The 22,501-nt window shown below is 40.7% G+C and overlaps 1 protein-coding gene across 2 annotated transcripts in view; it reads right to left on the reverse strand.

Annotated features, from left to right (window-relative positions):
* Positions 1-912: 912 nt before the first annotated feature.
* The window catches only part of FIGN (fidgetin, microtubule severing factor), a 130,893-nt gene continuing 109,304 nt past the window's right edge, over positions 913-22,501 (reverse strand). For both annotated transcript variants that reach the window (XM_030327066.1, XM_030327064.1), the window contains one exon: positions 913-5,010. In XM_030327066.1, the coding sequence (XP_030182926.1) occupies positions 2,756-5,002 (2,247 nt within the window). In that variant the 5' untranslated portion in view covers positions 5,003-5,010 and the 3' untranslated portion in view covers positions 913-2,755. The remainder of the gene's footprint in view (positions 5,011-22,501) is intronic.

The raw sequence follows: 22,501 nt of genomic DNA on the forward strand, positions 1-22,501 counted from the left end.
CTTCAGCTTCTGCCTAAATACATGGATTTTTGACCATTCACATCTCAAAGTAATTTTTTTAAGTCCCTTAAAGCTCAAAGCCAATACGTATGCCTTGAATTTATTTTCAGTTTTATAAATGAGTGTAAAACACAACAGTGCAGTCATATTTGGCATTAACTCTTACTAGCCACAAAAATGTGGGTCAATATTGGATTTTCCAAAGTTGTCTAAATAAGACTGGGTTTGTCAAAACTTGCCAGTTGCTTTCAAGTGAACACAGCATGTTGGCGGAAATGAAACGTAATGTCTAAAAGACAGAAAATAGGTCAGCACTGTGCAAAAGTAAACTTGTCAGTGAGATCAATATGAACCTACAAGTTAATGGGGATATTAGAATCTTCTTACAATAAGAGATGTGCAGGGTAGAGCCAGAACACGATTATAGCATTTATTCACTTGTGAAAAGCAGAGGATGTATTTAAATATTATTTTTTGTATCCTTAATGAAAGGCACTGCTTTTTAATATGGAATATTTATATGTAAGCACAGTCTTAGTTGATAGAATATCAGAGTAAATTAAATTTTGGTTCATTTGCTCAGTTTTTAGCAACATGAAAAATAAGAAAAAAAGGGGGAGCAGTGGTCAAGCATCATAAAATTTCAGAAATATGATGTAAGTCCTTCATTAGGCTTCTCTGTGTTAAGTGTCTCAGAGAATTTGACATCGTGAATGAAATCAGTCAAAATTTTTGCAGGAAAAAAAAAACAATAACAGAAAGAGCTTTCTTGGGGCTTCTCATTGCATTTATTTAAATTTTTAAAAAATGTACATCACTTTTTGAATACATAAAATGCCAGTGCTTTGCAACAGTTTTGTTACTGCATCTCTCAACTAAAAAAAAAAAAAAAAAAAAAAAAAAAAAGGAAGGAAAAAAACAACCCAGGAAAAATACATTCAAAAAGCCAGGCTGTTCTGCTTATGCACGGGCAGCGGCTTTGGAAAGCTACAGCCTACACTGTCTGTTCAGAGGCATTGCCGAACGAACATCAGTTAGCTATCGATGAAAAGTTGCACATAAAGCATTAAAGGATACAAAGAACAACTTGGTGGGGAGCAGGAGAAGAATGGAAAATTAAGAAAAATGCCACATATGCCGGGGTGGGAGTGGACTCAGGCAGAAGCAAGCATGAAGACTGATGTTTCTGGAGACGAGACTTATGGGAAAAGATGGGAGAAAACAAAGTAACGAGTTTGACAAGGTATAGATGCGTGTGCGCATGTGTGTGTGTGTGTGTGTGTGTGTGTCTCCACTTCCAATTTTCTACTTTACTGTCCAAGAGAAATGTGACAAAACTGAGGTAGAAATGAATGTGGGAGCACTATAGCCCAGAAGATTTCAAAATGAGAAGCAAAATTGCACTGAGAAGAGAGGAGTCAAAAAGGAGAGGGGATATAGATGTTCTTTGTGGATATATATATATATATACACACACACACACACACACATATATATAAAGTTGATTGGTTGATTTTGTATTTATTTCTTTGTTTTTGCTTGCTATCTTCTGCATTCTATCAAACAGCACGACAAGCCTATAAGCTAGATTAGTGAATAGAATGACACCATTCCCAGCAGTTTTAAGAGAGAACTTGCAAACCAACATCACCACCACCCTATGCAGTAAAAGGCAGTCCTAGTTTTTAGGTACTGTGACTTCCAGGGTCCTAAACAGGTCTTGTGGCTGAGTGTTCTAGGTACTAACATAAACTGAGTAAGTAGCTTTCCGTTAACCAGTGTACCTTTTAAGAACATTTTCACTTCATTATCAAGGAGCAATGTACGAAGAACTCTTGCAGTTTTTGACATAAAGAACTATTCTGCTCTGGTTTATTCCCCATAATTAGTAAAAGAATCTTTTTTAAAAAAAATCCTTCCATTTCTACTTTAAGTCGTAAATATTCAGTTGTATCACACGTCAGTATGTTTCTGGATACATTCAAAGTAATTTTCCTTGCTATCTTCCAATTGTTGAGGTAAACATACATTTTAATATAAAGTAACATCGAAGCCTATCCCATTACTCTCAGCAGTACATAGTGCTTTCAACACATTCCTTTGAGGTACTGTACAAATCACAATCGCTTTCCTGAGTTTTTGCAGACAAGAACATTAAAAGAAATGAACTGCAGAAATTAAGGTCCAGATTACCGTTACCCTGTTTTAACTGTTCTTAGCTTAATACTGCAGAACAGACAGGATTGAGGAATACTGTTGCTCTTAAAATGGCAAAAATCTGGTTTTCTGTCGTAACACAACCGTTCATCTCTTTAGTCCAATAATGTTTGAAGTTAAAGCTCTTTATATTAGCACATGCCACCAATGTAATTGTGAGGCAAACAAAAAATAAAGCACCACTCCAGGCACTTGACAGCAACTAAATCTCGAGAACAGCAGAATGGAATCAACACACAAGGTTCACGTCCTTCTGAAATCAACACACTTGCACCTTGCTCCTTGGTGAGTGTTGTCTGGCTTGAACTGAACTGAGCATCAACAGATGCTTTCTGTCATCTGGGGCTTTCAAATCAGCAGCTCTCATCTGATGCGTTTTTCCTCCAAATCTACCCTGACGCTAAAGATGCAACGCAATCGTCATCTTCCCCAGTACCCTTTGCGATTTAAACACTACTGGAAAGGGGCTCTATACCCTATGTAGCAGGTTTTATGTGTGTGTGCCAACATTCATTACATTTTTTTTTTAAAGAAGTTATCACTGACTGCAACCAAACATTTTGTTCCATTCAACATACATATCAAGCTCTTTTTGAGATATGCTAGGCTGAATCTTGCAGAAAGCATTTTCAAAGTCTTGATACGTAACGGGCCTCAACTGGCTGGGCATGATGGCTGAAAGGTCTGTGGCTGGCATGGCGTGGAGGGGGCCCACCGCTGCTTCCTGACACAAATGAGCCACGTCTAGTCCAGAAAAGCCTTCTGTGCGCTGGACGAGCAGTGCAAACTCCTTGTCATTGAGACAGTAATTGTGCTGTGAGAGCAGTTGTACTATTATCTGGTGCCTCGCTGTGCTGTCAGGAAGTGGGATTAAAAGTCGTTTCATGAAGTACCTCCGAAGAGATTCATCTATTTCTTCTGGTTTACTGGTGGCACAAATTACTACGATTTGGTCCTCAGCTGAAGTTAGTACAGTGTCCAGCTGCATCAGAAATTCCGTTCTCATCCGATTGACTGGACTGTGTTCCTCACTCACTTGAGGGGAGAGAAGCATGTCAATGTCACTGACAAAAATCACCGAGGGCTGGCGGCACCTGGCCACGAGAAAAGACGCGTGGATGATTTTTTCTGCTTCTCCTAACCACTTGGCAACGAGTCCAGAACCAGCGATTTTGAAAAACGTGGCCCCTAGCTGGCTAGCTATGCATCTGCCCAGTAACGTTTTGCCTGTTCCCCGAGGCCCAAATAAAAGGATGCTCCGAGGTGAGGCCGTCAGTCCACTGAACGCGTCTGACCTCAACACTGGCCATAAAACCTCCTCTTTAATGACGGCCTTTACCAGGTCGAGGCCAGCGATGTCATTCCAGTCCACCGGTGGTCCTTGGGCGATAATCTCATTGGTTACCAGGTCAATGAGGTGCGTGTCGGTATTCTTCAGTTGCTCGTCCACAGAGTGGTTGGATGAGGTAGCTGCACGGAGTCCAGGGCCTTGCATCGGGTGAGAGAGGAGCTGCCTGTGCTCGTCCCCGTGCTCACTCATTACCGGCGACGTGTACTTCCCAAAGGATTCGCTGGATCTCGATCCCAGGGAATTTTTAGCAGTACTATAGGAAGGAGGGGTCAGAGCCCTACTGGACTGGCTGCTGAATTTCCTTTGCTGTTCAGAGGACATTAGCTGCTTCGTTGGCTTAAATGCTAAGGATGATGTTTCAGCACTTCTGTCAAAGCCATTCCCCCGATTCGAGTTTGAAATGCTGTTGTCGGGCATTCTGTACATGGGGCTCTGGGTAGATCTCTGTTGGCCGTAGCTGTAATTTCCGTAACTGGAGTCCATCTCTCCTTGCCCTGCCATATAGAAAGCTTTCCTTTTGAGAGAACTCGCCGAACTGTTGGCCAGAGCCGCGGGGGCGATAGGTGTCAAACCATGGCCCTGGTAAGTGTAGCCAGGAACAGTGGTGGGGGGCAGAGGGGTCGGAGCAGGGATTCCTGAAGGCAGGTAGGCTGAAGGAGGCGGCGGCGCGCCCCCGGGGCTGTACCCAGATCCCACGGCAGTCTGAGGCGGGTAGCTGGCGGGGGGATAGCTGTAACTGGAGAGGTTAGAGGTCCCATTGTAGCCCGGGACCAGGGCGGGCGGCGGGGGGGGCGGCGGGGGGGGCTGCAGGAGCCCGGAGCTATGCAAAGGGGAGGGGTGAGGTGAGGGCAGGGCAGGCGCCGGCTGGCTGCTGTACGTCGAATGCAAATACGAGCCGTTGTATCCCGGGGCGTATTCCTGAGACGGGAGCCCTGCGTGAAGGCTGGGCACGGTGTGGCTTCCGCAGGTACTACTCGAGTAGCTAGGTTCTGTCAGGTTGCTGGCCACCCCAGGAGAGCTCCCTATGCTGGCAGAGACATCTGCCGGAGGGAGGGCCGAACTGACTCCGGCTTTGCTGGCCGTGATGACATCCGGGACACAGTTCATGGGATAGACCGCTTCCGAATTCAAGGAAGGCTGCCAGGGTTCGCTTTCATTCTTCCGCCCGTTCACCAGCCCCGAGGGCGCGTCCGAGTAGTTGCTGAGTACGGGCCGGTCCACGGGGCCTTCTAGGATGCCAGAATACTTCTCTGCGTACTTTTTTAGCAGGTTGGAGGCAGTCAGAGCAGATATGTCATCGTTTGCCCAGGCATACTGATAGGTGCGCTGCAAATGACCTCGGTAGGCTTCAACTTTGTGGGCAGGAGACCGAGTGGTTGAGGTGATGTCAAAGTGCTGTTCTGGCCACTGGGCATGCTCCGGCGTCCACTGCATCTTCAAGCCTGAGGGTTGCGGGGTTGGGGGGGGGGGGTGGGGAGGAAAGGGCGAGGAGGGGAGAAACGTTAATTTACAGAGATACTCATCAGAAGTGTTAAAGCTTTCCCCCAACTTCTTTCGTTACCTATTCCTCTCTAACGACATCGACATTATAAAGAATTCTCACAGTTCATCGTATCTCTTACGATCCGTACCGTAGGTACGCTTTAAAATGGACCGAAGTTGGGGCGCCTGGGTGGCTCAGTCGGTTGGGCAGCCGACTTCGGCTCAGGTCACGATCTCGCGGTCCGTGAGTTCGAGCCCCGCGTCGGGCTCTGTGCTGACAGCTCAGAGCCTGGAGCCTGTTTCAGATTCTGTGTCTCCCTCTCTCTGACCCTCCCCTGTTCATGCTCTGTCTCTCCCTGTCTCAAAAAAAAAAATAAATAAATAAATAAAATGGACCGAAGTTCAGTCCTTTGTAAAAAGTAAACCGAATTTATACAAGAACTCTGTAGAAGACCTTTTTTTTTTCTTCTTTTAAGGAATAAGCAAATCTGCTTCTGTGAAGCCTATCAAGTTACTTGCTACCCACACGCAGGAACGCACCTATATGTACACACACCTTCCTGTCAAATTAGAATTCAGTCACAGGTTCTTACAATGAAATAGGCATGTCTTTTCAATATCTAGCACGTGATACTATTAAGCATGTGCAATAGCTAGCTGTTCCGTCTCTTGACATCAGAGTTTCTGTTTTATATTTTAACCAATTTAAAAATGAGACACAGCTGACAGATCACATCTAGGACCCCTCTCTTATTTGGCACTGAACACCTAGTTAGCACAGTATAATGCTCCCTGCGCAGAACAATATGACACAGACATAGCAGGTCATTCCATAATCCAACTCTCATCTAAAGTGCTCCACGACAGTTTCAAATCTGCTTCGTGGAGTGCAGCAAAGCAATCTCCCAGGCAGCGCTCCATCGCTTTCATCGCACAAAGCCTACAACTCGGTATGAATTACAACTGGCTCCTTTCTGCCTCTCAGTTCTGTTGTTGAGTCTCTGGAAAAAAAAAACAAGCATCACTTGTCTGTCGGTCTTCCAGCTGGCATTCTCCCTCCTTCTCCTATAATCCTTCCCTCTGCTTTACAGTCTCCCAGTGCTAAGAGGGGAGGATACATATGCACATATATATCCACACACACGTACAAATACCTACAAATATATATATATATATATCCTACATATATATATATGCATATATATACACACACACATATATGTCCACGCACATATACCTATATATGCATATACCTATTATGTGTGTTTGTGTGTGGAGAGAGAGAGAAGGGGGAGGGAGGAAGAGAGGAAGGGAGGGAGGGAGGAAGGAAACAGGTGAAAGGGACCTGTTTCTTATAAGAATAGAGAACAGGGAGAGAATCTGGATTCTCTCTACATTTCTTCTTTTTTTTTTTTTCAACGTTTATTTATTTTTGGGACAGAGAGAGACAGAGCATGAACGGGCGAGGGGCAGAGAGAGAGGGAGACACAGAATCGGAAACAGGCTCCAGGCTCCGAGCCATCAGCCCAGAGCCCGACGCGGGGCTCGAACTCACAGACCGCGAGATCGTGACCTGGCTGAAGTCGGACGCTTAACCGACTGCGCCACCCAGGCGCCCCCTTTTTTTTTAAATTTTTTTTCAACGTTTTTTATTTATTTTTGGGACAGAGAGAGACAGAGCATGAACGAGGGAGGGGAAGAGAGAGAGGGAGACACAGAATCGGAAACAGGCTCCAGGCTCCGAGCCATCAGCCCAGAGCCCGACGCGGGGCTCGAACTCACAGACCGCGAGATCGTGACCTGGCTGAAGTCGGACGCTTAACCGACTGCGCCACCCAGGCGCCCCAATTCTCTCTACATTTCTGTGGGAAGCAGTGTGTGGCATAAACTCAGAGTGCAGCCAGATAATGAGATGCTATGGGTAATTCTATCACCTGCTAGATTACTAACTGAAGCAAGGTGACTTAAGTAGCAAACTGTAAAGCAAGAGTATTTGCTCAGAATCAGAGAATCACTTGAATTTCACAGTTTAAAGAGACCTTAGAAATGACCTTATTTCACAGATTAGGGAACCCGCACCCGAAGGGATTTATAACGTACCCTCGGGGATTCACATAGACTTGGTTACAGGAGAGCACCAGAACCCTGTTTTGTTTCCCAGGGCTGGCTCACCCCATTCCAATCTCTGCTCGGTTCCAACACTTCCTATTCTGGGCCAGCTACATTAAGTAGGCCTCCTTCATCTCCTTTGTGTTACCCAAAGTGAATTTTGTGAACTGTCTTATGCCCTCTGGCAGAGATTCCTGGATAAAGAGGAGGCCTGGTCTGAGTGAAGCATCTGTGGCATCAGCTCCCTTCTGAATTACTGCAGTCTATTTTGACAGCTCCGACCCCCTTCTGCCTTCCTTCTCCAACCCCTTTAGCTCTTCATTCCCTGACTCTGGCTTCTGACATGGCCAGCTTTGACTTGCTGAGCGAAACTGAACACGGCACAGAGTTTGGTAACAGAATGGCATGTTGATTCCCTTCTGACTCCCTCTTCCTTGTTTGCAAAACCACTGCACCAGACACTGGAAGTTAATTAGCAGGATGATGCTGTGCTAATTGTGTTAATTTACAAGGTTTTAGTCAAAGAGAATCATGCCAGGGCTGGCACTGCTGTCATGCTTCCGACTTAATGATTAAGAAATACTGAAAACAAGGTGGGAAGGATTGCAGTAATTACACAATAAATGAATAAAGCAACAGGATTCATTTGCAAATATATTTTACTGCAGTTGTACTCATTTGCATTTGGATTTTTAAAAAGGATCCATGTAGATATTCATTTGCAAATCACCATCTCAGTTAAATTAAGTCTGAATGCTGCACGGTATAACTTAATCAAGCTCTCGCTTTTTTTTTTTTTTTAAATAAAAATACAAAAGACCTTCTACTTCTCCTGCAGATGCAACAGATTCTTTCTTCACTTTCCTTTCCCTTACTCCTCCCAAATCTTCCTGTGTTTCTCTTTTAAAACTCTATGAAAAATATCAGTGGGGAAAAAAATTGTGAAATCCTGATGAAGTACAGCTTGCATCATTTCAGTCGGAGAAACTCTGGGGGTGAGTTCTAGGAGGGACTGAAGTGATATTCTTAATTGTCTCTGCTTTCTCAATCATTTCTTTTTAACGGGCGCGGGCGGGGGGGGAGGCGGGCAGGAAAACACATCGCAGAATGGGTGAAATGACCGAAACCACACTTAAAGGGGAAAAGATGCAATTTTAATGAAGCAGCATTTCAGGAATCATACTTTCATTAAATTCAACTGGAAATTATTAAGAGCAAATCACCAGGAACCAATCGCAAGTAATCAGTATCTAAATTCTTCTAGTGTCATGGGATTTACTTCAAGCCTTATAAAAAAGGAAAGAATATTAATGTGACTGTAATGTAGAACTGTCTAAAAGACCTACAAATTCATTAGTCCTGTAAATTATTTCCAGGGAATTTCTATTAGGGTTTTTTCTTTAAGAGATTATCAAATACAGAGTTGAGAAAATAAGAAGGCACATGTGCCATGAGTGGAAATTTGATTAGATTGATACAGAAGAAACGTGAATAAATGTCTTGAGAGGAGGTCTCCGAAAATATTTTGGGAGTCATGGGAAATGGAATTTACCACAAACACAACATCACACACACACGCACGTGCACACACATGCACGTGCGCTGTAAGGCATGGGTTCCTTTCAGTTAGCTGAGCTCAGCCATTGTTGGCATTAGTCAACATACATGATAAAAGCCCATTAAAAACAATGAAATGCTCTAGATTTAGAATCATTATTTAAAAAACAAAAAAGGGCATCCTTCCACCTTATTGGCTTACATTTTTTTTCTTGTAAATGATTCATTTATTCAAAATGTGCAAAAATGATTTTAGTAAGTTATGATCACTGTGAAAGAAAGGAATATCAAGTTGAAATAAAGTAGGTTGGTCATTTTCACTGGGTACGTCTGCAGAGTTTAACTCTAGCAAAACGAATACATTTCCTAAGGTTTCTGTTTCATCCGAAATTAAGAAAAATCCTATCAAAATTATTTATTTGGGACAATTACCGGATATACCATTGCCTTTTGATTCTCATGCTATTTTTGGATGTGCTTTCCAAGATGATTGAAAGTTTATCTATTGATGCATACTAAAGGACAGTAACCTTAGCAGGGCTGCAAAAGGCAAGAGTGAGCTTTGATGAAATAACCTTAAGGGATCAGAATCATTCACATCACATCCCTTGGAACATGAGTACTTACCCTGTGTTTTAAAATCATTAATATTACCTGAAAGTGTAAGTTCATAGTTAACCATGAGCTAGTTCTTAGTGGCAGCTGAAGAAGCCAGCGTTCAGGAGACTGTCCTGGCCTTGGGAGCACAAAGAACTTTTTCATCAGTTTCTTGAATTTTAATAATAATTGGAAGGCGAGCCAAGCCTGTTTGTGTTGCTGTTATTATTGTTCTGTTTATCGACGGTGATGTTTCTGATGTGAAATAGAAGCAAACTGTAGAGCCAAATGTTCTTTGAACAAAAAAGCATGCCCCATTTGATTGTATTGCCGTTGTCCGTGAGTAGGAAGCAGCACGTGTATGTCACTTAACTTGGCACCCAAATAATAAGATGGGCTTTAAAAACAGCTTTCAGATGGTTTCTCTTTGGAACATGAAGAGAAAAAGCTCAGAAACAATACTATTTCACCATTGTTAGAAACATGACTCCAGAAGAAGAACTTCCACTGCTGTTTAGAAATAGCTTATTAACTAGGTACCATAAAAATTCAGGAAACAAAGGAAAGTAGAAAAAAAAGAATAGTTCTTCAACACAATTGACGAGTTGTTCCAAAACATCAGCTTTTGTTTTTGAAAGGATCAGAAAATTCTTACCACGGCTGGCAAGTTTCACGAGGCAACGCGTTTGTTTTTAAAATATGTAATTTAAAGAAAATTGCTTTTAAGATACTTTAACATAAGTATTACGCAAGAATGATTGATACTACTGTAAAAAGCCCGAGCGTTTTGTTATTTTATTGTTATAAGAGGAATCTCTGTATATATCAATGAACAAGCCTATATTTCCCATAACACTGGACAGTTTGGATAACATTTCCCATTCTTATCATTCCTGACCACTTTATAACTTAGGCTTAATTGCTAAACAGTGCTGCCTCACTGCTTTACTCGCTCCATTTTGTTCTTGAACTCTGTTGAGACAAAACAAGTGCGACACCCTTCAAAGCTCTGTCATAGCTTCAAAATGATAAGGAAACGGTTATGCAGAGAAATCGCAGGATATAAAAACAACTTTCAGGATGGGAGGAAATCGGAAATAAAAAACTAAGCCCCTGGAATCTATTTTTTTTTTAATTTTTTTTAACGTCTATTTATTTTTGAGACAGAGAGAGACAGAGCATGAATGGGGGAGGGTCAGAGAGAGAGGAAGACACAGAATCTGAAACAGGCTCCAGGCTCCGAGCTGTCAGCACAGAGCCCGACGCGGGGCTCGAACTCACAGACCGCGAGATCATGACCTGAGCTGAAGTGGGACGCTTAACCGACTGAGCCACCCAGGCGCCCCCCTGGAATCTATTTTTAGCATACATTCCTGGAAATAGTCACCTCAGGCCCTCACTACCCCACCCCCACCCCTACCTAACATACCTATGCTGCTCAGCAGTTCATCGGGTCTAAAAGAGCCGTTCTCTACAAGGTTCCCAAAAGGTAATTCTGGCTGAAGTCCTAAGGGCAGGGACCTGAGGCAAACACCTGCAGGCAGGGAGGGCTTGCTTGCTCTAGGATTGCGGCACGATGCACACACGGGCCTGCCCGGCATCACTACACCTGTTACAACCCTTTGGGCTATGGTACCTCTGAACTTTTCATTATTATTTATTTAAATACATTTTGAAAAATGATTTAATACTGCATTTATCCATGTTCTCTTTAGAAAACAATCACTCCTGGGGTAAGTATAACAAAGTACAGTTGATCCTTGAACAACACAGCTTTGAATTATGTGGGTCCACTTACATGCAGATATTTTTGATAAGTACATGACAATACTGTAGATGTATTTTCTCTTATGATTTTCTTTTTTTTTTAAGTTCATTTATTTTGAGAGAGAGAGAGAGAGAGAGAGAGCGTGTGCCTGCGCACAAGTGGGGGAGGGGCAGGAAGAGAGAGGGGAAGAAAGAGAATCTCAAGCAGGTTCTGCACTGTCACTGCAGAGCCTGATGCAGGGCTCGAACTCACGAACCACAAGATCATGACCTGGGCAGAAGTTACTTAGCCGACTGAGCCACCCAGGAGCCCCATGATTTTCTCAATAGCATTTTCTTTTCTCTAGCTTACTTTATCATAAGAATGCAGTATATAATACATATGACATACAAAATAGGTTTGCATTGGCTGTTTATGTTGATGGTAAGGCTTCTGGTTAACAGTAGGCTATCAGTTTTCAGGGAATGAAATGTTATGAGCAGATTTTTGACACCTGAGTTGTCCAAGGGTCAGCCCGAATAGAACAGTTCACAGCCCCCTCTGCCTAATAATGCAACAGATTCATCGTCTCCTGGGTAGGAACAGCAGAACTAACACACAGAGCATTCCGAATTTCAGGAAGAGAGGAGCAAATTCATTGGCTAAAAATATGGGCATAGTATGCAGTGATGAGCTTCGTGAGAGAGCACCTACTAACGTCCTGGTACTGAAAACTGGCCCCATGTAGGATCTCCTTATCATGATTCTTCAGGGGGAGCAACGACCAAATGAAATGTTTTTGAGCAGACCCGGCAGGATTCTCCTTTTGTGGCCTCGCCCTCATAAGCCAAGAGGCCAACAGTACATGGTATTCTCTGTATAACCCATATGATCTGAAATCTTCCTCAGTCCGTTTCCTGTTAATTCCAGTCTGAAAATGTGATGTCATATTTAAAAGTAATAGCTGGGGGAAAGTGAGAGGCGGAGCACAGAAACTGTATGTTCTCTTTAATCTGTTTAATCTGGTTTCATCTTCAGGACACCAAAATCAGAAGCCCTTAGGGACCGTTCATTTTATTTACTCAACAACTTGAGGGCCCACTGTGTATAAAGCCTGTGGTTCAATGCTAAGAATTTAAGTCAAGGGGATCTGTTTCTCAGACAATGAAACTTTTTCAGCTTTCTGTCTTCTTTGTAACTTCGCATTCTAAATTCTCTTTGATTTTAGAGATTAAGGAAACTGTAAAAAGTGACCTACTCCCCAATCCAGACAGTGTCTGCTATAGTTTGGTACTTCACTTACCATGGTGCCCTGTGGGGTTGAAAACTATTTTGCCTAACACAGCATTTATTTGGAGGCATTGCCTGGATGGTTGGCATAGAAAGGGACTGAAGAAAACATAAAGAAGGTTGTAGAATTTTGTTGGAAGGGTGAGCATCCTGAGTGTGAGAGCCAGACCCCTGGCTTTGCTCAAACCATCACTTAATTGAACTAATCTTGGTGAAGTCACTTAAGCACATCAAACTCACTTTTCTCAGCTCTAAAACGTGAACTGTAATGGTATCATATATCCTACTGGATTGCTAATAAGATTACCTAAAGTAATAATATTCATGAAAATGTTTTCCAGCTGTGAACTGCTATACAAATATTTCTTACTATCCTTTGGTTTTGAAAAATAATACAAGTGTATTAAACACAAAACAAAACTGACTAGACAGAAAAAAAGTAAAACCACTCTTAGAATTTATAAACCACTTTTTCTTCAACCTCAAGACAGCTCCTGAAAAGGAAATTTTCCAGTGGGAATGTGGGCTACAAGAAAGGTATAGCAATTCTTTCACACTCAGCAAAACACAGAGCGTGATCTTACAAAAACAGTGTCAGAAATTCAAATGTTTTCAATTCCAAATGTTTTCCTAGTATTTTATTTATTTTAAATGTTCCTCAACATGGTAGAGACCACGGCTAAGAAATAAAGTACTTAGAGGTTTTTAATCCAGTTAAAAATGATCTCCAAACCCGCAGCCTCAAAATAAGACGTTCTAATTACACAGCAATACTGTCAAATGATTTTTCTCCTTAAATCACACTTTCACACCTCAAGACTCCGAATGATAATACATTTTGAAGCAAATCACTCCCTCCTCCCATTTCACCATATTTGCATAAGGCGATCCTTTCTAACAACCACGGACACATTTCTGGCTAAATGGTCCTTGGTAAGTACAGTTCCAATACCTCACCTCTAATGTAGAGACACTGACACCTGACTGCCTGGGGGCAGCATACAGCCTGCAACCGTCTTTTCTTTGGCCAAGCACAGGGTTTTTTTTTGTTTTTGTTTTTGTTTTTAATTTTTTTTTAACGTTTACTTATTTTTGAGACAGAGAGAGACAGAGCATGAACGGGGGAGGGTCAGAGAGAGGGAGACACAGAATCGGCAACAGGCTCCAGGCTCCGAGCTGTTAGCACAGAGCCCGACGCGGGGCTCGAACTCACGGACCACGAGATCATGACCTGAGCCGAAGTGGGCCGCTCAACCGACTGAGCCACCCAGGCGCCCCCAAGCACAGGGTTTTAAAAGTCAGTGAACTTTTTAAAAAGAATCTGTATTTCCATATTTTCTATCATTTCAAGACAAACTGAATGATCTTATGTATCACTAGACTCATTCTTACCTGGCTGAATCTGAGGCCCAGCTGCCCACTTTGGACATGGCATGCCCTCTCCCCTGTGTCATGGTGGCCCCGCTCCCTAGTAAAACATCGGGTATTTTTATGGTGCCTATTGGTCACATAAACAACCAAATTTATGACTTCACTCTGACGCTTCAAGCTTCAGCTTTTATACTTAAGTACGTTTTCTTGAAAACTAGCAAGCATGCGGTTCTAAAATTTCAACAAATAGTATCTTTATTTTTTTTTAAGTTTAGTTATTTATTTTGAGAGAGAGAGAGAGAAAACAAGTGGGGGACAGACAGAGAGGGAGAGAGAGAACCCCAAGCAGGCTCCGCGCTGTCAGCACGGAGTCCGTTGCGGAGCCTGACCTCAGGTTCGCAAGATCATGACCTGAGCCGAAATCAAGAGTCAGCCGCTGGACTGACTGAGCCACCCAGGCCCCAAAACAAGTAGTATCTTTAGAAAAGAAAATTCTTACACACTGTTTATTATATGCATTCCTGTCCCCTTAATCAAAACGCAAGGAAAGTAATGGATATTTTTCTTGTTGATTCAGTATCGTTAGGACAGCAGTGTAGAATAATGAATAACGGTTTCTTAAAAAGCTGGTTTCCACGTTGCCGTTTATTTTAGTGTTTCCCCCTGTGCTCTGATGTGTCTGATGCTTTTTCTCGCTGTCTTCCCTATGTCAAGCCCCACCATTCCTAATATGCTCCTTTGAATATGCCATAGGTTCTGATACCACAAACCAAAGCTCCGTTTAATTGTAGAGCTTCCCCTATTAGTCAGTCATGAGTACAACTTCTGAGATACTGTTTAAGTTACTCCAAAGTTACGCTTCTTACTTCTTTACGGAAAGTCGTTGCATGGCTGGTATCTGCGTAAGCAACCGATCTTGTTCTACGTATCATCATTTGGGGCATAGTAAGAACTGGTATTCAGTGTTATGGGCATCGTGACTGGGACTAGAATGATATATACCCCGCCCTTCAGTTAAATTTGTGTGTGGCTTATGATCTGAATCAGTGTCCCTAAAATATATCACATTTTATTCATAGCAACGAAATATGGCCAAATGTAAAAATGACTATTTTGCCAATATTTCATACTGAGGAGGAAACTTGTTATGCGTTGGTCTGATAGGTCATCATTTTTAACATATAAGATGTTTATAAGAGGATGGCTTACACTTATGAGGATGAATGCATGAGCACTTATGCAAAGCAACTTACCCTGATGAAAGAAAGACACATTTAGTCCACTGAGTTTACATTCAATATATGATCAGGATGGACAGCCTATCTCTTGAAGCAGCCCAGGAAATCATAAACATAATTCAATTAATTTTTTTTTTCCCTGTGAGGTCCTAACATTTCCAAAACTCAAGTCCGAGTTTTCAAATAAACATATAATCATGCTCACATCAAATCCATATATTTTAAAATTATAAATGTAGAGTTTTTGTTTGTTCATTCATTTGGGTTCCCCTTCCCCGCCCCGCCCCAAGGGCTGGGTTTTACAAAAGTTTCTGTGTAAAAATTTTTGAGTACTAACCTAAGTAAAGGAACAGTGTCGAAAAGTCTGTGTATAATCTAAAAGTGTATTACCAAAAGTAATTCCCAAGAACACAAGGCTATGCATATACATGCAATTTAAGTGTTTGTTTGTTTGTTTGTTTGTTTGCTTTGAGAGAGACAGAGACAGAAGTTCTAAACCAGAGACAGTGCATTGCACTGACAGCAGAGAGCCCGATGTGGGGCTTGAACTCACGATCTGCAAGATTATGACCTGAGCCGAAGTTGGACGCTTAAGTGACTGAGCCACCCGGGCGCCTGCATATACATGCAATTTAAAATATACACATGATTCATACTCTGAATCTTAGTATTTAGTGTCAGGTGTCATCAACTCTTGCCAGGGAAAGAGTTTGAGGGTTACTAGGCAAGAGGACTGATTTTTCCATGTTAAGTCAAATACTTTGTTTATTCTACCTCTGTGAATGTTTTTAGACAATTTGTAACCAGCTCAAATAGTGCTTTGTAGTTAACCTTTAAAGATGTTCCTTTATGGCCTTTCATCGCTCATGCTGTCTCTTCCCTTTCCCCATATAAGTTTTCAATCCATTACAGCCATCTACCCTTCCCCCCAGTTCTTTTTGTCATACAAAGATCATCAGGACATACCACATATGTCCATAGGGACTGCCGGGCTAATGAATATGTATGTTCTGTGTCACAACAGAGCACTCCCCTTGTTCTGCGGTATCAACCCTCTTATGTGTGTAAATAACAGGTGAGCTGTGTAGCGTGCGGGGATAAACGGGGTTAACACAACCTGAAAGCCCCATGCTAGATTCATAGTAGCCAGCCTGTATGGTCGATCCAGAAAGAGAAAGCCACACGCCGAAAGTATTGTGCATTTTCTACGTGTTTTGAGTCTTTATTTTTACAAAGGTCTCTGCCGAGGCAACATTACCATTGTCCTAAAAGTCTGAGGTGATTTCAATTGATTCTCAAGTTACCATTGTGCCATATACAATAAATTTGCACGTTCAGTTAACACAAACAGAGCATGGTACCAACCTTGAATTATGACATGGCTGGTTAATTTCCTTGGTCACGATCCTAAAATGTTATGTTAATCATTATGCGCACATACGGCTATTTCTAAATAGTTATTTGCACATGTGTATTCTATTTCAAGTATATAAATGCAGAGCTCAATTTAGTTATATTTAAACTGAACTGTATTCACTTTTGCTCAACACACCATGCTGACATGGGTCATAAACAAATTTCAGAATCTCTCAAGCCCCACGACATTGTGCAAGATGCAATTTGTATTCATCCTCTTTTTCTGTGATCCTCTGGAACCTTACTCTAAAAAGACAGTTTACATAAAACAAAATAGACCACTGAGACTGCTTATTAAAGACTGAGGGCTCTCTCGTAATTAGACAAAGAAGTAGAATATTACTTACATATACGCATACAACTCTTCAACCGTTCTCCTTAAAAACTCTGCTTAAGGTGACTCTACAGTGTGCAAAGCTCAGACAAAATTTGTTTAGGTTATTTATGCATTTTTTCTCTTTTTGGCAATCTGGGCATTAATTTTTAATGCAATAGCAAAATAGTGTCTTGGACTTTGATAAAAATATTCTATAGTCAGGGCTGGGTGACATAGTGCATTAATTCAGTGTCCTTCACTCCAGGGACCTGTGTATAATTTAGTCCAGCCTGAAGAAAATAACTTTGATCTGAAGGCAGTGGAAAAAGCTACATATGAAATGAGTTTAGGTAGGTTTAGGGTTGTTTCTTCCATATAAGACAACGTATGAAGATAAACTGCTTTCGAATACAATCAACATGGTCCGTGAAGAGCTCTGGCTCATAACACTATTCTCCCTGTGTCTCCGTTCTCCCCACCGAGGCCCCATTCTATGGTCTGGTGAAATAAACCTGAGCACCACCTATAATTAGGATGCTCTAATTTCCAGATAAACAGAACGTTGTTAAAAGTGCAGTGTGAATGACAGTCCAGTCATTAGCGCCGTTGGCTCTTCCATTTGTAAAAACAAAGAATGCTACATAATGAGACAGAAGTGGAAGAGAGGATAGCAGCATCCTCAAAGAAAGTGGCATTTCCTGTCCTGGTGGGGGTGCCCAACAACCTAGCCTTGGGGAAATGCTAACAATAGGAGGGACCATAAGTAAGGAAATTGTTTCTTCAGATTCTATCTTGATCGTGTTCCCTCTGACAGTATGTAACTACACAGTATTTCATTTCACTTACTGTTACGATAGACAATGCCATTACACCCAAACAAAACAAAACAGAAAACTTTAGGCCTTGGCTGAATTTTTAAAAGTGACTGGTCTAGGGGGCACCTGGGTGGCTCAGTCAGTTAAGCCTCTGACTCTTGGTTTCAGCTCAGGTCATGATCTCAGGGTTCCTGACTGTGAGTCAATGCACTGTAGGTGCCGAAGCCTGCCTGGTATCCTCTCTCTTCCTCTCTCTCTGCCTCTCTCTCTCTCTCTCTCTCTCTCTCTCAGAATAAATAAATAAACTTAAAAGAATGATTAGTCCAGTGACATTAACCACATGAAATACATATCCTTTCTTTTGCTTATAATTCTACAATCAATTCCAATCTCTCTTCGGTTGTGAATAAATATGACTTACTTTTGTCTCTAATACAGCAGTTAAGAATAAATTTGCTCTCAATACTGCCCTTAGAGTTAAAAGCTGTAAGGATGTTGCTTCTATATGACATAATCAATATGACAATTGTATACTTCTTACCTATAATAAACTACTTTATTGGCCTCCTTAAGATATGGATAAGCTATTTACGGTATTTGTTACTATTTTAAGGAAAAGGGAGAGAACAGTCGCATTTTTAAATTAGCAGATAATTTGAAATAAACATTTTTTTTAACGTTGCAAGTTTTTATTTAAATTCTAATTGGGGGCACCTGGGTGGCTCAGTAGGTTAAGCGTCCGACTTCGGCTCAGGTCATGATTTCATGGTCCATGGGTTTGAGCCCCATGTTGGGCTCTATGCTCACAGCTTGGAGCCTGGATCCTGCTTCAGTTTCTGTGTCTCCCTCTCTCTCTCTGCCCTTACCCCACTAGAGCTCTGTCTCTCTCTCTCTCAAAAATAAATAAACATTAAACAATGAAATAAAAAAATAAATTCTAATTAGTTAACATGTAGTGTGATACTAGTTTCAGGAGTAGAATTTAGAGATTTGTCACTTACATAGGATGCCCAGTGTTCAATCACAATGAAAGAAACTTATTTTCAAATTTGCTAGTTTTGGGGCACGTGGGTGGCTTAATTGGTTAAGCATCGGGCTTCAGCTCAGGTCATGAGATGGAGTCCTGACCTGGGCTCCATGCTGACAGTGCAGTCTGTTTGGGATTCTGTCTCTCTCCCTCTCTCTCTTCCCCTCCCCCACTGGCTCTCTCTCTCTCTCTCTCTCTCTCTCTCTTTCTCTCTCAAATGAAACTTAAAAAGTATATAAAATAGGGGTGCCTGGGTGGCTCAGGTCATGATCTCGCGGTTTGTGGGTTCGAGCCCCGCATCGGGCTCTGTGCTGACAGCTCAGAGCCTGGAGCCTGCTTCGGATTCTGTGTCTCCTCCTCTCTCTCTGCCCACAACCCCCCCTCCCCCCCACCCATGCTCATTCTCTGCCTGTCTCTGTCTCTCAATAATAAATAAACATTAAACATTTTTTAATTATATAAAATAAAAATAAATAAATAAATTTGCTAGTTTTAGTTGCTTATGTTGAAAGAGTAAATGAGTCAAATCTTCCTGCTCCCTCTTTAAACTGTGTACATCCTAGTTGCACAATGTCCCTAAACAAGAGGAAAACCAGAACCTGCAGGTGATACAGGTAGGCTACCCAGAAAAATCAAATTCTAGGTGCCTGTGTGTATGTGTGTGTGTATTTAAGTGTTATGTCTGTAGTTACAGAGAAGATACAGAGAAAACAGGAGGAAAATGACAGAGAAAGAAAAGAGATTTTTTAACTTGCTTTTATCCTAAAAATCGTCTGCTTTCCTATTAATAATCTCAGAATCTGAAGTTCATGCTAAATGATTTAACAAACGTGGAGAGCATATTTTCAATCACAAGTTTAAGCATATTTAAGGTTTTCTTTAGCTAGTTATTTATTATTTATGGCCTAAACCAAGTCATATGCCTCAAAAAGTTTCCATATTTATAAAACTTAAACTTTTATTTATCCCAAATTATACTATGAACGCTCTTCCTTAATTGAGCATTCACTTTCAAGGAGGTCTGGGTTTACATGTGTAAAGTCTTCTTCAAAAAGGAAATCTAATAACAATTTTATTACATATTAATACATTTTCTCAGTTGAATACAAAAAATAAAATCATTTTTTAACTGAAGTATAGTTGAGACGCATTTTAGAATCATTTTCCAGGAAATGTTAAAAAAAATCCTTGAAAAGCAATTAATTAAAATCTGTAACCGTTGGTTTACATAAGAAAGCACCCCAGTTGTTAATTTAGAAGCGTTTTTGTGTTTTCTACAGAATTGTTTTTTTGTTTTTAAACAGAATAGAGAATTCATAAAAGTAATGATGAATCATAAGTCTAAGAACATTCCTTTCTCATTAAAATGACATACCTGAACTGGTCTCCTTTTAAGTAAATCTTTTTGAAAGCATCCAGATGCCTACAAGAGCATTCATTTATATTTGCCTTGCGTCTCACGGCCATTACCTGATCACTTAGCTAACTTGTGAAGTTTTTCAGGTGAAGATGTTTTATTATGCCCTCCGTTTTTTAAATGCTTCTTCATCCAGCCATTGTTTTCCTGTTTTACCCGCGAAATTATTTTATCCTGTTCAGTGTCAAATGATATTGTACTTTAAAAAAGAAATCTATTCAGAGAATATAGCATAAAATAGTGCATTTCATCCCTGGCCATAGCTCCCAGAAGCATTAAAATGTTACTAGAGTACCCGAATGACAGCAGTGACAGCTTAATCACTTAAAGGCTTTTTACATTAACAATTTTTTTCTTTCAATTTAAGCAGTAATATTCAGGCATGATTTAATAGGAGGTTAGCTGTTCAGTGCAGCTAAATAACGCACTTTTTTTAAATATCAAAATCAAGTTTAGTGTCTAATGAACATTTCTTTACACTTTCTGAAATATTCGTGCACGTTCATAAAGCTAGGTTTCTTTTATTTTTTCCCCTCCCATATACGTATTTAAACAATCGGCCTGATAATTAGCATGCACAGTCCAACAGCTTCCTGTATTGTTATGATTTTAAGCAGAAGATCCATGGATAAAATGTAATTGAAAGGTGAGCCTATTAATCTGAAGAATAACCTCCACAAGCCAAATAAGAATGAATCATTTTTAAGTCTCCACCTCATTTATAGCTTTATATTCCTAAGGAAAAAAAAAAAAAAAAACCCAGAGAGAAACTAAAGGTGACCTTATTTAGACATATTAGTCAAGACAGCCTTTGCTGTTTTTAAGCAAACATGATTGTGACTCCACTTTGTCCGTCCAGCTTTCCAGTGTGTAAATTGGATGATGACTTGGACAATTCTCTCTTCATTAGTGAACCGTGGAAAGGAAATACAGAGATGGCTTTTTATTTTTTAAACTCTCCAGTGTCTTGTAGCCAGATTCTGAGGCACCAAGGAAATATATATGTATATGTATATATATTTTTTTCTAGACAAGCTGTCGTAATTGAAATGAAGTCTAATCAGACTCATTACTGTTTTCAGCAATTTGCACGACCAAAGATGCTTATTAGGTAACTGTGTTTAATAAACCACTCTTTAGAAAAATACCAGTAATGAGCTCTTAACAGCCAATCTTTAGCGTGAATGTAATGTGAAAAGTGTTCCTAGCGCTGAATAGATTTTCACATTTAGTAGTGTCATAATTAAGCTCCATGAATTGGGTGCTGTGATGTTAGATTTATTATAATAATCTTATTTTTTCCCTATTTTAAATATACTTGGGAATACAGTCATCTTCTATTACAGTTGGGTCTATATTCATTGTAAGGCCAAATTTAGGCTAATGCCAGGCTGGTCAAAAGGTTTTTCAGCTTAGGATTTGTTAATGAATGATAAGCAAGGATTTTATAACTGATAATTGATTCTAGCAGTCAAGTGTTTCCTCATCAGCATCCCCACACCTCTTCCTGTCATTTGCTTACATATGAAAAGTTATCTTGAGATATATATATACATTGTGATCGTTTAGAGGAAAAATCAGTTTTCTACCACTAAGGTAAAACACGGACAAAAATGGATATTCTGAAAGGAATAGTTGAAGAAACATTGGTCTTTCATAATAGCAGCTATAAATAACATTCTATTGCTTCGTTAGACATCGTTTTTAAAAAGGTGAATACCATTTTCCTCCCTGACTCTTCTTTTTTGTGGCACTATTTACTAAGATCTTAACATTAAAGAACAATATTGCAGATATATATTATTTATATGCACTAAGGGCGGTCATGAGCGTTAGCTAGGCTTCTTATTGATAAGGGCAAAAAAAATGTTACACGTGTCTAACAAGAGGAGTTATTTCCATGCAACATGATGCATGTGCTAAAATAAGTTTATATCTATGGAGTTTACATCGATGAAGCCATCAGTAGAGTATATCCTGTGGCATTTCCATGTGCATAATAATTATATAGAAGGCATTGAAAATATTCCTTGAGAACATCTAAACAAGACTTCAAGGAAGCTCTTGAGCTTACTGTCATAAAATATCTCCCAAGATAAGACAAATATCTGTTCTTCACTGAAGGTAACCCAAAAGATGACACAATTAGCTTTGAAATGAGACTCTAGACATTCTGCAGCAGGTCCATAAAGATAATAAATGAAAAAGTACAAAAATAACAGGAGACTAAGATTTTATACCCATTCATGATACAATGTTAAGAAGGATTCTGCTGCTGAATGATTCTCCTCCCAGTACACTCATTTCTTCTAACCTCAAGCTTCATGACGCCTAATTGGAGCCAATGAGCCTCCATAACTGTTTTCAGCTTTTTGAATCAATAGGGCTGTGAGGACTGAGACTGTCAAATTAATGGCTTGTTTCATCTGATTTTGTGGAATGCACTTCTTTGCATTACAAAGTAGAGAAGAAACCAAACTCCTTCCCTTGTGAATTCGTATAGCTCTCAGATCAAAATATCTTCCTGTTTCTTTAAGTCTCAACTGAATTC

This window comes from Lynx canadensis, chromosome C1 (assembly GCF_007474595.2).
Source record: "Lynx canadensis isolate LIC74 chromosome C1, mLynCan4.pri.v2, whole genome shotgun sequence".
Taxonomy (NCBI): domain Eukaryota; kingdom Metazoa; phylum Chordata; class Mammalia; order Carnivora; family Felidae; genus Lynx; species Lynx canadensis.